The following is a 13,979-nucleotide window of genomic DNA, read 5'->3' on the forward strand; positions in this document are numbered from 1 at the left end:
AGGTACCCAGATGGATCCTCATTTTTCCCCAAACTCCTTTCAACTCAGGCTCTGGTCCAGGAGAATTTCAAAGTAAACCAAGTCCAGGACAGTGATGTTCCTGCCTTCATTATCAAGGCTTTCAGAGCCAGGAGAGAGGAGATGGCAATGGGAATCTCCTGGGCCCCCTTCTCTCCCTGCCATGATACCCCTAGGCTTCCTCTAGCCCAGGCCAGAGGTCTGAATTCCTACCTTTTGGGAAATCTGGCCCCCACTCCACCTCCCATACTGAAGAGTCACTAAGGTGTCAGGCCAGGCCAGCTAGCTCTGGCAATTCCATTTGAAGAAACAAGATGTGTAGGGGGTTGCTGCTGCTGCTGCTGCTGCTGCTAAGTCACTTCAGTCGTGTCCGACTCTGTGTGACCCCATAGACAGCAGCCCACCAGGCTTCCCCGTGCCTGGGATTCTCCAGGCAAGAACACTGGAGTGGGTTGCCATTTCTTTCTCCAATGCATGAAAGTGAAAAGTGAAAGTCAAGTGGCTCAGTCATGTCCGACTGTTAGCGACCCCATGGACTGCAGCCTACCAGGCTCCTCCATCCATGGGATTTTCCAGGCAAGAGTACTGGAGTGGGGTGCCATTGCCTTCTCCATGTGTAGAGGGTAGATGACCTGAAAGACAACCAGGGTGAGAACCTGAAGGTGGTGACCCTGTAGTGTCTGGACTGTATTCCACTTTCTTCTAGGGTGCTCTTTTTCCAGGCTGATGGCCCAGAAGCTCAGGAAGGCTGGAATCCCCATATGTTTGAGGAGCTCTGGACTACTCACATCCCCTTATGGATGGCCCTCAGGGCCTTGGAAGCAAGTTGCCCCCGAACCAGCACTGCAGTTGTCAGAGCTGCTCTACTCCCCAAGGACAGGAGGGGACCTGCAAGAGATTCAATTGTTCTAATTGCTTCCCCTCCCTCCATTGCTAAATGTCCACCAACAGATGAATGGATAAAGAAGATGTGGTATATATACACAATGGAATACTACTCAGCCGTAAAAAATGAAATAATGTCAATTTGCAGCAATATGTATGGAATTAGAGTTTATCATAGTAAGTCAACTAAGAGGAAGATAAATGCCATATGATACAACTTATACATAGAATCTAAAACATGACACAACAGAAGATATCCATGAAGCAAACATGCTCACAGATACAGAGAACAGACCTGTGGTTGCCAAGCAGGTGGGGTGGGAGAGTGAAAGATTGGGAGCCTGGAGTTAGCAGATAAAAACTATATCAATATCCTGTGATAAAGCATAATGGAAAAGAATATGATGGGAGTTCTCTGGTGGTCCAGTGGTTAAGAATCTGCCTTCCAATGCAGGGCATGCAGGTTCAATCCCTGGTCAGGGAGTTAAGATCCCACACACCTTGGGGCATCTAAGCCCATGCACCACAACTATAGAGTCCATACGCTGCAAACGAAAGATCCTGCATGCTGCAACTAAAACGCAACATAGCCAGATATATAATAATAAATACTAAGAATATTAAAGCATATATATGTATATCTGAATCACTTTGCTGTACAGCAAAAATTAACAACATTGTAAATCAACTATAATAAATATTTTAAAAAAATTTTTAAAAGTTGTGTAAGATTTATTTTTATTAGGATCTCAAGTGCTTCCTTTTTAAAACAATTTATTTTGGCTGTGCAGCATGCAAGACCTTAGTTTCCAACCCTAAGGATAGAACTCATACCCCATGCATTGGAAGCGTTGAGTCTTAACCACTAGACCACCAGGGAAGTCCCTATGCTCTGTGCTTTCCGTGCATTTTCCAACATAATCCTCTCAATAACTCTAGAAAGGAGGGAGGAACTAATGTTCTCACTCTACAGAGAAAATGATGCTCAGAGAAATTAAATAACATGTCTCATAATTAGGAAGAGACACAACCAGGATTCTAACACAGGAGTGCACTCCAAGATCTACAGTCTTAGGTCCCACTCAGGTGGGACATCCAGAGCCTCATACCAAATGGATGCATGCACTGCATGTGTGCTAAGTCACTTCAGTCATGTCTGACTCTGCCACCCTATGGAGAAGGCTCTCAAAGGCCTAGTTTGAGCGCCTCCCCATCTCTGAACTGATCCCTGTGGCCAGGACGATGTGGTTCTCTGATTCTGGGTCAGGAATCAATCAGTTCTGGGAACCATGTGGTTCTCTGAGGGAAAGTTCAAGTTCTGCCATGGGGATGGGCACTGGGCAGGTAAAAACAAGATTCTGCCCGCCTCCCAGCCTGGAGATACATGCATGTATAAGGAGAAAGAAAAGGGAAGAAAGAGAGCCAGTAAATGCAACAGAGGAACAGTGTTTGGGGTGTAGAACATAGAGGGAACTTTGGCTGTGGATTCAGGGTAGAAGGGATGTTGGATGAACCTTAGATGGTTGTTGTTTAGTCATTAAGTCGTATCGGACTCTTGTGATCCTATGGACTGTAGCCCACCAGGCTCCTCTGTCCATGTGATTTCCCAGGCAAGATACTGGAGTGGGTTGCCATGCACCTCCTCCAGGGGATCTTCCCGAACCAGGAATCGAACCAATGTCTCTTACATCTCCTGAATTGGCAGGAGAGTTCTTTACCACTAGCACCATCTGGGAAGTCCGGATGAATCCATTATTGCCTACAGGGTGAAAGCACCAGGGGCAGGAACCAGATAACCTGGAAGCTAGACTCAGCCTTTGGGGTTCCATGCTCTTGGGCAGATTCTCACTCTTCAGTGGCCTCTTTTCCCCACTTGAAAACGGAAGGGTCCAGCTTGACTTATCTTTCTGCTTATACCTTCAGCTTGGAATTCCCAGTTTATCTGGATTGACTAGGTCGCTTCACTTCAGATGATGCAGGAGTAAGCTGAGGCCTGCATCAGTTTTTCTGGAGGTGGTGGCACGGGACTAGGGCATCTGGGACAGGATCAGCTTAGAGAGAATATCATTCTATGCTGGGATCCCTGCATAAGCAATGGCCTGGAGGCCACTGTAAATCTGGGCTTTCAGATCTAGCTGGAGCTGAGAGTGGGTGTTGGGGTTCCTTAAATCACGTGAGGAGGGGCATGCAAAGTCAGAGGTCCTTCAGGGTCAAATATATGTGTCAGATGTATGTTGGGGCCACCCCACATGCCAGCTGCCGAGGGACTTCTGTGCCAGGCCGATGTGAGAGTTGCCACGTGCCGACTGTGTGCCTTCTCGCGAGGCATGCAGTCACGTGTGCTGGGGGCTGCACGTGAGTGACTGCGTTAGTGTCTCCTCCCCATCACGAGCATTGGGGGTGGTGGTGAGTCACGGACTCAGCCTTCAGCGCCAACTGTCATGTTCCTTCCCCCCAAATTTCACCCCCCACCCAGCCGTGCACCACCCACCCCCACTCCTGCTTCTCTCTGCCATCCCCCTGCCCTGCTCAGCTCTCTCCCAGAGGGAGGGAGTCTCCCACTTCTGTGGGCTCTGCCCTCCAGCTCCCTGCCCTTGCCCACTGCCTCTATGCTCGGGTGGGTGACTCTCCTCCCCACCCACTCAGGTCCCCGGGATTTCTCTGCTTCATGGAGAATTCCCCTACTCACCACCCATCCCTGCATTCCTGTTTCTAGGGGCTACTCCCTCTTTCCCACAGGCTCGATGTGCCTGCCTCAGCGGGTCTTTTGGGTCCTCATTCTGCCTTTCTGGATTTTCTGGCCCCTGTGGGCCTCCCTCCAGGTCCATGACCCACTCCCCCTTTCCCTGGCCCTCCTCCCAGTCTCTGTGATGTGCGTCCTTGTTCCAGTTTCTGTGGGCCTCTTCTCCGGTCACCCCAGACCACTCCCCATGTCTTCTGTGCCCTAGGGCCTCAGTCCACCAGCTTCCCTCTGTCCGCCTCTTCACGAGGGGCTCTCTGGGTCCACCAGCTGCCCTTGCCTCCGAGGTCCTTAGCTTGTCTCTGTGGTCTGCTCCCTTGTCTCGATGGCCCTTTCTTTGCGCTGGGCTTCTTCCTGTCCTTGTCCTTGTGGGCTTTGTGGACCCTGGTCCACCTCTGTGGCTGTTGATGGCTGTCTTGCCGTTTCTCTGCATTTTTCTTCATCTCCGTAGCCCTCTCCCCCAGCTGCATGGCGTTCTCCCCAGGTCTCCCTGCCTCTCAGTCTCTGTCTCCTGTGGGCGCCTGTGCCCAAGGGCTGCCCGGGCAGGGCGGTGGCATGGTGTGGTGGAGGAGGTGGCCCGAGGGGTGGGCCCTCTGTCCAATGCAGCGCCTTGCCCTCATCAGCATTCTCCTCGCGGGGGCCCCCCAGCCGGACCAACGGGCTCCCCCTCCCCCGACTCCCCTCTCTCCGATCTCTCCCTCTCTCTCCGTCTTCCTCTCTCTCTATCTCCGCCTGCCTCCCTCCCTTCCTCCTGCCCGCTCTCCTCCCTGTCTCCCTCCCTCGCTCCCTCCTCTCTCCCCCCACCCCCCTGCGCTCCAGGACCCAGCGCGGGCGGCAGGCGGGCAGGCAGGCGGCGGCCTCGGAGGGGAGAAGAAGTGGCGGCGGCGGCGGGGAGGGAGGCCCAGCTGGGAGCCCGGAGCCGGCGGCTGCTCCTCGCAAGGGACCAGGAGTCCGTGGCCAGGCCCTCCCGCCGAGGCCCTGCGCTGGGCGCCCCGGGACACCCCACCCTCCTCCGCCTTCCTCTTCCACCTGCTCCTCTCCATCCTCCCCTCCCTCCTCTTCTCCATCTCTCCACCTCTCCGGCCCGGCTCGTCGGCGGCGGCTCTTCTCGGGGTCTCCCAGCACCCCCTCCTACCCCGGCCCCGCCACTCGTCCGCCTCTCCCCGCCCCCAGCATGCCTTCCCGGCGCGGGCTGAGGGCTTGAGGACTCCAGGCCCCAGCCTCCTCATCCAGGGCCGGCCCGGGCTCCAGGGGGGAGGGGGGAAGGGGTGCCCCCCCCCCCCCCCCCAGCCAGCCCTCCCCTCCCCCACCTCTCCTGATGGCCGGCTTCCCTGTCGCCACCCAGGCCTCGCCCCCTGTGGCCCCCCCAGGCCGGCCCGGCTAGGGGAGGGGGCGGGGGCCCTTGCCTGGGCCGGCTTCCCCCTCCCCCGGCTCTGCCTGTGCCCCCTCCCTTGCGTTTTCACCTTCCTGCCTCCTTTCCCTCTCCTCTCTCCCCTTCCCTCCTCCATTTTCTCCTTTCCCCTTCCTCCCCTCCCTGCCCGCCCTCTTCTCTTCCACCTGTCCTTCCTCCTTGCCCCCCGGGGAGCCCCCTGTTTGGGATTAGTTGGGGGCCACCGCCAGAGGCGGGGGAGGGGGCCCTGTGGACTGCCCTCTCCCCCCCCGCCCCAACCACGCCGCCCAGCGCCGGAGCATCTCCCCCTTGTCGATCCGATCCTTGGGCCTCGAGGGAGCCCAGCCCTCCGTCCCACCAGGATCCGTGAGTGTCTGCAGGGTGCGGGTTGGGCCTGGGCCTGGAAGGCTGGGCTCACTGCCGGCGGCTGGTGGGGGGCCCACATCCCCCTTATCCCCCCGACCGGCAGACACCCTCCCCCACCAAGGGCCTGCCCTGCACCCTCCATCTCCCCACCTCCTTTCCCCTCAGCCTCTCCTCACCCCTTCTTTTCATTGCCCAGCTCAGCCCTGCCCCTCAGCCCCCCAGCTGCTGGGCTCCTGAGGGGCTGATTTGGCTCTGACTCGCGGCCTCACTCCGCCTCCGGGACTCCTGGCTGGTCTCCGCCCCTGCTAGCTCCAGCCTCGGTCCGCGTTGGCCGGCTGTGCTCTCTCACTCTGCTCCCTTCTCTCTCTCCTTTCCCCTGAGCCTCATCCTCTCCACCTACCGTGGGCCCCATCCCAGCCGGTCTCTGTCTCCTGAAAGTGTCTTTTCTCCGTTTTTGAATCTCCCATTTCATGTGTCTGTTGGACCTCTCTCTGACTCTGTCCAACTTCTTTCTCTTTGCGGTGAGCCCAGCCTTTTCTTGGTGTGTCTCTATGGATCTCCCGGTCTCCCTCCCCTCCCTCCTGTCTCTCAAAACTCGCCTGTCTCCTCTCTGTCTGGGAGGATCCTCTGCCTGGTCTCACCCTCTCCCCACTGCCCTCTGTCCACTGTTCACTTTGCTGGGGCCTCTCCTCACCTGTCTGCCTCTGTCTCCACCTCTGGGCTTGGAGGCCGTCTTCCTTCTCTTACTTTCTGCTTTCTTCCCCCAGATCCACTCCTCATCCTGTCTCCTCCATCCCTCACTCCCTAGCCACTGCCCTGCTTTGCGGTCCACTTTGTCTTTTCCGTGATGATCTCCCAGGCCCCCTATTCTCTCTTCCCCTTCTGAGTCCTCCCCTTGCCTTGGGGCTTGCAGTCTCTAGGGTTGACCTGATTCCAAGATGCTCCTCTGTGCGGATGGATGGATGTGTGGGTGCTTATCCCCTGCCTGTGCCCCTCCAGGTCACTCACTCTTCTTCCCTCCCTCCGTCTCCCTCCTTGACTCTCCTTTCTCCTCTCTCCATGCTGGGGAGTCTGTCTCTCAATCTTGTGTCTGTCTCTCCCACTTGGTCTTTCCTCTTCTCTAGAGAAGCTGTGTGGCTCATAGACCTTTTCTCTCCATCTCTCTCTTTCCGACTAGCCCTCCTTGTCAGAGTTTGGTGATTTCTTTCCTCCCCTCTGTTCCTGTACCTGTTCATCTTTTTTCTCTATCCCTCACCCCATTTGCCCTCTCTCCTTTGCTATATTTCTCACTTGCCCACTTGTCTGTCTTCCTCTCCTGGCAGGGCCCGTTCCGCTCACTCAGCTGCTGTGTTTCCATCTTTATCTGGCTCTGCTTAAGTCTCTGGGCCCGATTCCCTGCCCTCCTCTCTCTCTGTGCTCTCCCTCTTGTCTCTGTCCCCTTTGGTGTCTCACTTCTAGGTGATGTCTGTGTGTCCTTCTCCCTCATTGAGCCCCACTCACTTCCCTTTGGTTTGTCTGTCTTTCTGTCTGTGCCTTCCTGTGCCTCTGTGTCCATCTGCTGCCCCAGCCAAGTCTCTTGACTGTCTCTTTCAGCTCCCACTGGTGTCTGCCATCTGCGGGTCCCTGCCCTTCTGGCCCCTGGCTCTTTCTTGGTCTTTATGTTTCTAGTCTCCTCCCTGATTTGTCCCCAGAAGCCCCTGGAGCTCAGGATGACCCCTCACTTGCACCGCTCTCCTAGCCCCGCCCTGCACACCCCTGTCCCTGTGAGTTCTTCTGGGTTCACCCTGCCTCTTTCGGTCCTGCACCCTTGACAGGCCTTCACCTTCGATGCAGATTATAGTCCAGAGGCCCCAGGTGGTCCAGCAGGCCCTCCTACCCCCAGCCTGTCTTTCCCAGAGGTCCTGAGAGAGAGGGACCTGTTCAAGGTCACCTGGGAGGTGGCGGCAGAGCAGGGACCCAGGGAGTCTCTGGCGGCCCTGGCCTAGGTTTTTCTGGCTACAAGGGATGATGTGAAGTGTTGCCGTGTGCTTCTGCCTCCTCCATTGGTGGGTCTCATTCTGCCATCTCCCCAGCCTAAGCCCTCCTCCCATGGGAATGAGTGGGGTGTGGCGAGTCCCCCAGGCTCACATCACCCCACTCCAGGCCTCTTAGGAACCCTTTCCCATGGAAACCCAAGTGTCCTTTCCCATGGGGCCCGGCCCTTGACCAGGGGAGCCATGCAATTGGCCAGACTCATCCCTGCCCAGTGGTCCCCCTGCAGAAGGCAAGGGCACTGGAGCAATTGTGGGAAGCAGAGACTCACTGGCTCCCACTAGTCTTCAGCTCCCTAGAGCGGGGGGGTGCCATAGTTTGGCACGCGATTCAGCAGATAGTGCCCTCCCCCCGCTTTATTCACTCCTTCCATCCAGCTTACTGGTGGCATCTCGAGTAGATTTGTGTCTTCTCTCCATTCTGTCTTCGTGTTCTATGCCGTGTCCCTCCTGTGTCTTTTTTGTGTGTGTCACACTGCTTGGCATGTGGAATCTTAGTTCCCCTGTGCCCCTTACACTGGGAGCCTGGAGTCCTAACCACTGGACCACCAGGGAAGTCCCCTCCTGTGTCTTGATTTCCCTCTCTTCTACCTGCCCACTCTCTTCCTCTCCCTGCCCTGCCCGTGCTCTCTCTGTCTCCATGTCTTCCTGTCTTCTGTCTTCTCCTTCTTTCTCTTTCCTAGTCCTGTCCTCTTCTTCCTACAACTCTCCTTCTCTGTTTCTTCCCATTACGAGAGAAATGTTTCTCTCCATTGTTTCTCCCAATTCTCTTGTCTTCACATCATCTTTCTGTTCCCTTATATTTTGGCCTATTTTCCCTTTTTCCTTTCTTGAGTTTCTTCATATCTCTGCCACCCCCAGCCTCTTTTCTTTCTCTCTGTCTGTTTTTGTCTTTCTCCCTCATTACTCTTTTTTTCCCCCTTTTTTCTTTTTTAGCCCCTTAGGTGCCTTGGATCTTCCCATCTGTCTCCATCTGTGTGTCTCCATGTGTCTTTCTCTTCCCAAGTTTCTTAACTCCCGGATACTTTCCCCTCCAGACCCCGGATGTCCAGGCTCCTCTCCCCGTGGGATTGTGGGAACCAGGGACGTCAGGAAGGTGGCAAGTGAGGCCTGGGATGGGGTTGCCTAGCAACCACTGCATCCTCTCCAGCCGGTTTCTGTTGCCTAGTAACGGCTGCCTGCCCAGAGACAGGGGCGGAACTGGGTGGGGGGTGGCACTTCCTGGTTTCCTATTGGGGTGGAGATAGTCCCTGGAATCTGCTCTTACCTGAGATCCTCTTCATATCTCCCTCCCATTTGGGTAGCTGTGAACATCCTCCATCAGTGCTTCTCCCCTTTGGTGCCGGGGTGCTATGAGCCTCGGCCCCCACCACGGCTAGTCTCCTGAGTCTTGGCGCCCCCAGCGATGGCTTCAGTACTGTCAGCTCTAATGAGGGCAAGGCCCTTCGGAGCTCAGCAACTGCGTCCCAGGCTCTGTGGTCACCACCCCATCCGGCAGTCCACAGAGGGGCTCAGAAGCCCCCGTTTTGGCAATCTCCCCGTGGGCGGGGGGGTCTCCCTGCAGGTGGCAAGTGGGGGCCGCGGCAGCTGCGTCCCCATGAGGAGGGGAGGAAGATGCCGGCTGAGCTGCTGCTGCTGCTGATTGTCGCCTTCGCCAGCCCCAGCCGCCAGGTGCTCTCATCACTGCGCATGGGTGAGGCCCTGAAGCCCCCCTCCGCCCTGCCTCCCCACAGACCCTCCCACTGGGCCCTGGGGCTCTTCTCTGATCATGCCGGTCCCTCAGGAACCTAGAGATCCGGGCCCCAGTCTGGCAGCCCCTGCCCAGCTCCTTCCTCCCCCTGAGCCTAGGAGTCAGCATCCCAGGTCTCTCCAAGCTCAGATTCAGGAGTCTGGACCCCTTCATCCCACCTCCAGCCCTACCTCAGAGCCAAGGAGTCCAGGAGCCCAGCCCCTCCTCCCTCAGGACCCACGAGTATGGTCCCCAACTCCTGTGTTCCCTCAGCTGCCATCCTGGATGACCAGACAGTGTGTGGCCGCGGCGAACGTCTGGCCCTGGCCCTGGCCCGGGAGCAGATCAACGGGATCATCGAGGTCCCAGCCAAGGCCCGCGTGGAAGTGGACATCTTTGAGCTGCAGCGGGACAGCCAGTACGAGACCACGGACACCAGTGAGCAGGGCCACAGGGGGGCGGGGGTGAGGCAGGCCGGGCTGCTGCCTCCATCCCTCCCTCAGCCTGCCCTATTCTGGGTGCTGCCCTGGAGGACCCGAGGGCCTCGTTTGAAAGACAAGCTTCATGACTGGCTGGGGATGCTTAGCCCCCAGAACTAAGTAACGAGGGGCCCAGGCAGTGGGGCTGGAGGCCTCAGGGGCAGGGACAGCAAAGGTGTTCTGGAGGAGGCTAACCTGAAGCTGAGCTCTGAAACATGAGCAGGATCTAGAAAGAGAGGCATTGCTCAAGATCCAGCCTGTGAAACACAACCAGCCCTCTAGTAGGGGTGCATGAGTCTATTGAGTACTCACAGAGTGAGCGAATGTCCCTTGAACAGACGTGCTGGGGACACAGACTTGAGGGCCTTCAAACGAGTTTTAGATTTCTTCCCTGCAGACCTTATCAGAACCTTTATTTTGTTCACGTTTGTTTCAGATCTTTGAAAGGCCAAATGGGGTCCAGTGACTCCTGGACTTTTTGGGCTGGAGTAGCACAGAACACAAATTGAGAGAATGGATCGGAGGGTGTGGAGGCAGATGGTGTTCTAGGCATGTGCCTGTAGTCTGGAGCTGGGGCAGAGGGGAGGACTGAGTGTTTGGAGGCAAGGAACATGATGTGGGATTGCACTCAGCCTGACCACCTGGGCTCAGGACCTGTTTGCAGGGATCGTGAGAGACTAGAGTATAGCTGGGTGATGGGAGGTGAGGCTGGGCAAGTTGACAGGTCAGCTCGAGGAGGCTGAAAGATGCCGTCTTCACCTGCAGGCAGCGGGGAGTCATTGATGGGTTTGGAGCAGGGAGCTGGTGAAAGTAGAACTTGGAGGCTAGACTTGGGTGGCTGATGAGGAGGCTGGTGACTGCCTGAGTTGACAGCCCTGAGATAGGACAGGGGAGGAGGAGTTGAAGAGAGGGAGAAAGATGTGAGAAAATCTGAGGACAAAAAAGAGACAGGACTTGGTGACTTGACCATTAGGAGAAAGATCAAAGCTGAGGATCATTTCCAGGGATGTGGTGTGTGTGAATGGTGACCCCGCCCCCCTCACCAACACGGAAGGCGTGCAGGGAGTACATTTGGAGGAAAAATGAGATGTTTAGTTACGATGCTCTTTGTTGGGTGGCAGAAACCCAACTCAGGCTGACTTAAGAAAAACAACTTATCAGGCCATGTCACTAAAGGCCCTGATGCTGGGAAAGGTTGAAGGCAAAAGGAGAAGGGGGCAGCAGAGGATGAGATGGTCAGATAGCATCACCGACTCAATGGACATGAATCGGAGCAAACCTCCGGGAGATAGTGGAGGACAAGGGAGCCTGACGTGGTGCAGTCCATGGGGTTGCAAAGAGTCAGACATGACTTGGTGACTGAATAACAGCAAAATAACCTAAAGATTAATTTGGGGCTTGCTTGGATCCAAGTACTCGAATGATATCCCTGGATTGTTTCTGGCATGGCTTAATACAGATACTCAAGTGGTGTTCCAGGGAGCTCTGTGTCTTCATCTCTGGGCCCTACTTTCCTCTCAGTTGGTTTTGTTTTCAGGAGTGCCCTCCCCAGCTGGTGTCAGGATGGCCACAACAGGTCAAAACTTTACATCTCTCCAGTTTAGCAAAGCCAGGGATAATTTTAGCAGGGGGCCTGGGGAAGGCTCTCAATGGCCTAGTTTGAGCCCGTCCCCATCTCTGAACCGATCCCTGTGGCCAGGACGATGTGGTTCTTTGATCCTGGGTCAGGAATCAATCAGTTCTGGGAACCATGTGGTTCCCCGAGGGAAAGTTCAAGTTCTGCCATGAGGATGGGCACTGGGCAGGTGAAAACAAGACTCTGCCCGCCTCCCAGCCTAGCGACGCATACGTGTATAAGAAGAAAGAAAAGGGGAGAAAGAGCCAGTAAATGCAACAGAGGAACGGTGTTTGGGGTGTAGAGCATAGAGGGAACCCTGGCTGTCGCCCCCATGTGCTGCAGCCCACCAGCGTCCTCTGTCCATGGGATTCTCCAGGCAAGAATACTAGAGCAGGTTACCATTTCCTCCTCCAGGGGATCTTCCTGACCCGGGGCTGCAACATGCCTCTCCTGTGTCTCCTGCATTGGCAGGTGGATTCTTTTACCACTGAGTCGCCTGGGAAGCCCCGTACCCTAGGTTTTATGTGGTTAAAAAGGTTGAGAAAGACAAAGGCTGAGAAACCAGACACTGGATTTGCAGCCAGAAGGAGGTCCTTGGTGTCTCCTCTTCCCCTCTTTGTTTCTCTCTTGCTCTGACCTGGCTCTCTGTTGCCATGTCTCCCTGTCCACCTCTGTCTCGTGGCCCCTCTGTTTTCTTCCCCTGCGATGGCCAGGTCAGGGATCGGGCCTCCGGGTGCCTGGCATGGGGAGGAGGATCAGGCAGCCCTGTGTGGAGTGTGGGGTTCTCTCCTGGGCCAGGGAAGGGTCTCCAAGGGTGGGGACAGAGAGGAGGAAGCAGGCGCCTGAATCTGCGATCTCCTCTTGCCCCTCATAGTGTGTCAGATCCTGCCCAAGGGGGTTGTGTCTGTCCTGGGACCCTCCTCTAGCCCCGCGTCCGCCTCCACCGTGAGCCATATCTGTGGAGAGAAGGAGGTGAGAGGCGAGCCTGGGGGGTGGGGGCGCGGGTCCCTGGAGGATGAGGGCCGGGGAGGGGGAGCAGGATGGGAGCACAAGCTCTTCTCTCTTTAGATCCCCCACATCAAGGTGGGTCCCGAGGAGACGCCCCGCCTTCAGTACCTCCGCTTCGCGTCCGTCAGCTTGTACCCCAGTAACGAGGACGTCAGCCTGGCCGTCTCCCGGATCCTCAAGTCCTTCAACTACCCCTCAGCCAGCCTCATCTGCGCCAAGGCCGAGTGTGAGGGAGAATGGTTTTTTTTAATCTCATTTTCACTTATTTGATTTTGTTGGCCACACCTTGCAGCTTGAGGGATCTTAGTTCCCCGACCAGGGGTCAAACCTGGGCCCTTGGCGGTGAGAATGCGGAGCCCTAGCCACTGGACTGCCAGGGAATTCCCACGAGGGAGGAAGACGGGAGGCTTTGTTTTCTGTTTCCCCAAACTCCTCTTCCCAAGAGATCTAGTCTCTCACAGTCATTGGTGCCCCTGGTTGTAAGGGCTGGGGGAGTCAGACACAGTCTCTCCTTGTCCCTGCATCCCTTTGCCTTTAGGAACCCAGATCTCTGGTTCCGTAGAGCTTCTCACTCCCCCACCCCCAAGGAGACCCTTTAATGTGCAGATCATCACTAGGCATGGCTCAGAGCAGGGCCCTGTAGGTCCCAGCGTGTCCTCAGTGAGTAGTGCTAGGCTGGGTCCCTGACTTCCCAGAGTTCCGGGGCCACTGGGCTGCACGGTGGTCGAACGGTTGTGATTCAGAGTGATGCGAGCTCTCAGGAGTTGAGCGGGCGGTGATCCTACCCTGGTCTGAGAGCCTCAGAGGCCGCCTCCCAGAGAAAGTGACCCCTATGCTGGACCTGAAGGGTGGGGATGAGTTGAGGTGGGAGAGGAGGGAAGGCGTGGGTACTGAGTAGAAAGCAAGGCAGAGGCAAGGCCCAGAGAGGCTCAAAGATGCCCCCTGCGCGGAAGTAATGAAGCAGGACCCAGGGATGGGGCTCTGTCGCTCCGGGCCTGTGTTTTATCCTGAAGGTGATGTGCTAAATCACTCAGTTGTGTCCGACTCTTGTGACCCCGTGGACTGTAGCCCGCCAGGCTCCTCTGTCCATGGGATTTCCCAGGCGAAAATACTGGAGTGGGTTGCCATTTCTACCTCCAGGGGATCTTCCCCACCCAGGGATGGAACACAGGTGTGTCTCCTGTGTCTTCTGCATTGCAGGCGGCTTCTTTACCCGTTGAGACATCAGGGAAGCCCAGCGATGGAGGGTGGGGAAAGGACCCGCGCCAGGCAGGGGAGTGTGTCACAAGAAGAGCTCTCTGGGCCCTTTGGCTGCAGTGTAGAGAGCAGACTTGGAGAGTGACAGGAGATGTGACAGGGAGAGCCCCCAGAGGTGGGGAGGGATGGTCTTGGTTAGAGCTCAGGTGGTGGCAGGGGCCAGAGGGGCCAGAATGGATCTGAGGAGCATCGTGAGGGAAGGCCAGAGGGGTCATGGACGGTGACCAGGTCCTGCCTGAGGAGGAAGGGATGGTCAGTTCTGGGGTACGCAATGGGTTTGAGATGTCCTTGAGACAGTCAAGTGGGGACGTCTAGGGGGCTGGTGAGCCTGTGGGTGTGCAGCTGGAGAGAGAGGACCACGCTCAGTCACCTCCAGGAAGAAGTCCTCTTTCGTAAGGTATTTCCTGCACTTGCCGTGGTCCAGACATTCTTCTTGGTCTTAGGTATCAGGCTGTGCGT

At 56.4% G+C, this 13,979-nt stretch overlaps 1 protein-coding gene across 6 annotated transcripts in view; it reads left to right on the forward strand.

Annotated features, from left to right (window-relative positions):
- Nucleotides 1-4,187: 4,187 nt before the first annotated feature.
- Nucleotides 4,188-13,979, forward strand: part of GRIK5 (glutamate ionotropic receptor kainate type subunit 5) — a 63,730-nt gene continuing 53,938 nt past the window's right edge. The window contains exons 1-5 of one of the 6 annotated variants that reach the window (XM_045163255.1): nucleotides 4,188-5,399; nucleotides 8,994-9,122; nucleotides 9,432-9,596; nucleotides 12,130-12,227; nucleotides 12,324-12,489. In XM_045163255.1, the coding sequence (XP_045019190.1) occupies nucleotides 4,199-5,399; nucleotides 8,994-9,122; nucleotides 9,432-9,596; nucleotides 12,130-12,227; nucleotides 12,324-12,489 (1,759 nt within the window). In that variant the 5' untranslated portion in view covers nucleotides 4,188-4,198. The remainder of the gene's footprint in view (nucleotides 5,400-8,993; nucleotides 9,123-9,431; nucleotides 9,597-12,129; nucleotides 12,228-12,323; nucleotides 12,490-13,979) is intronic. The other 5 variants (XM_045163254.1, XM_045163256.1, XM_045163253.1 and 2 more) reach the window with 5 other exon arrangements.

The sequence above is a fragment of the Bubalus bubalis genome, chromosome 18 (genome assembly GCF_019923935.1).
Source record: "Bubalus bubalis isolate 160015118507 breed Murrah chromosome 18, NDDB_SH_1, whole genome shotgun sequence".
Classification (NCBI taxonomy): domain Eukaryota; kingdom Metazoa; phylum Chordata; class Mammalia; order Artiodactyla; family Bovidae; genus Bubalus; species Bubalus bubalis.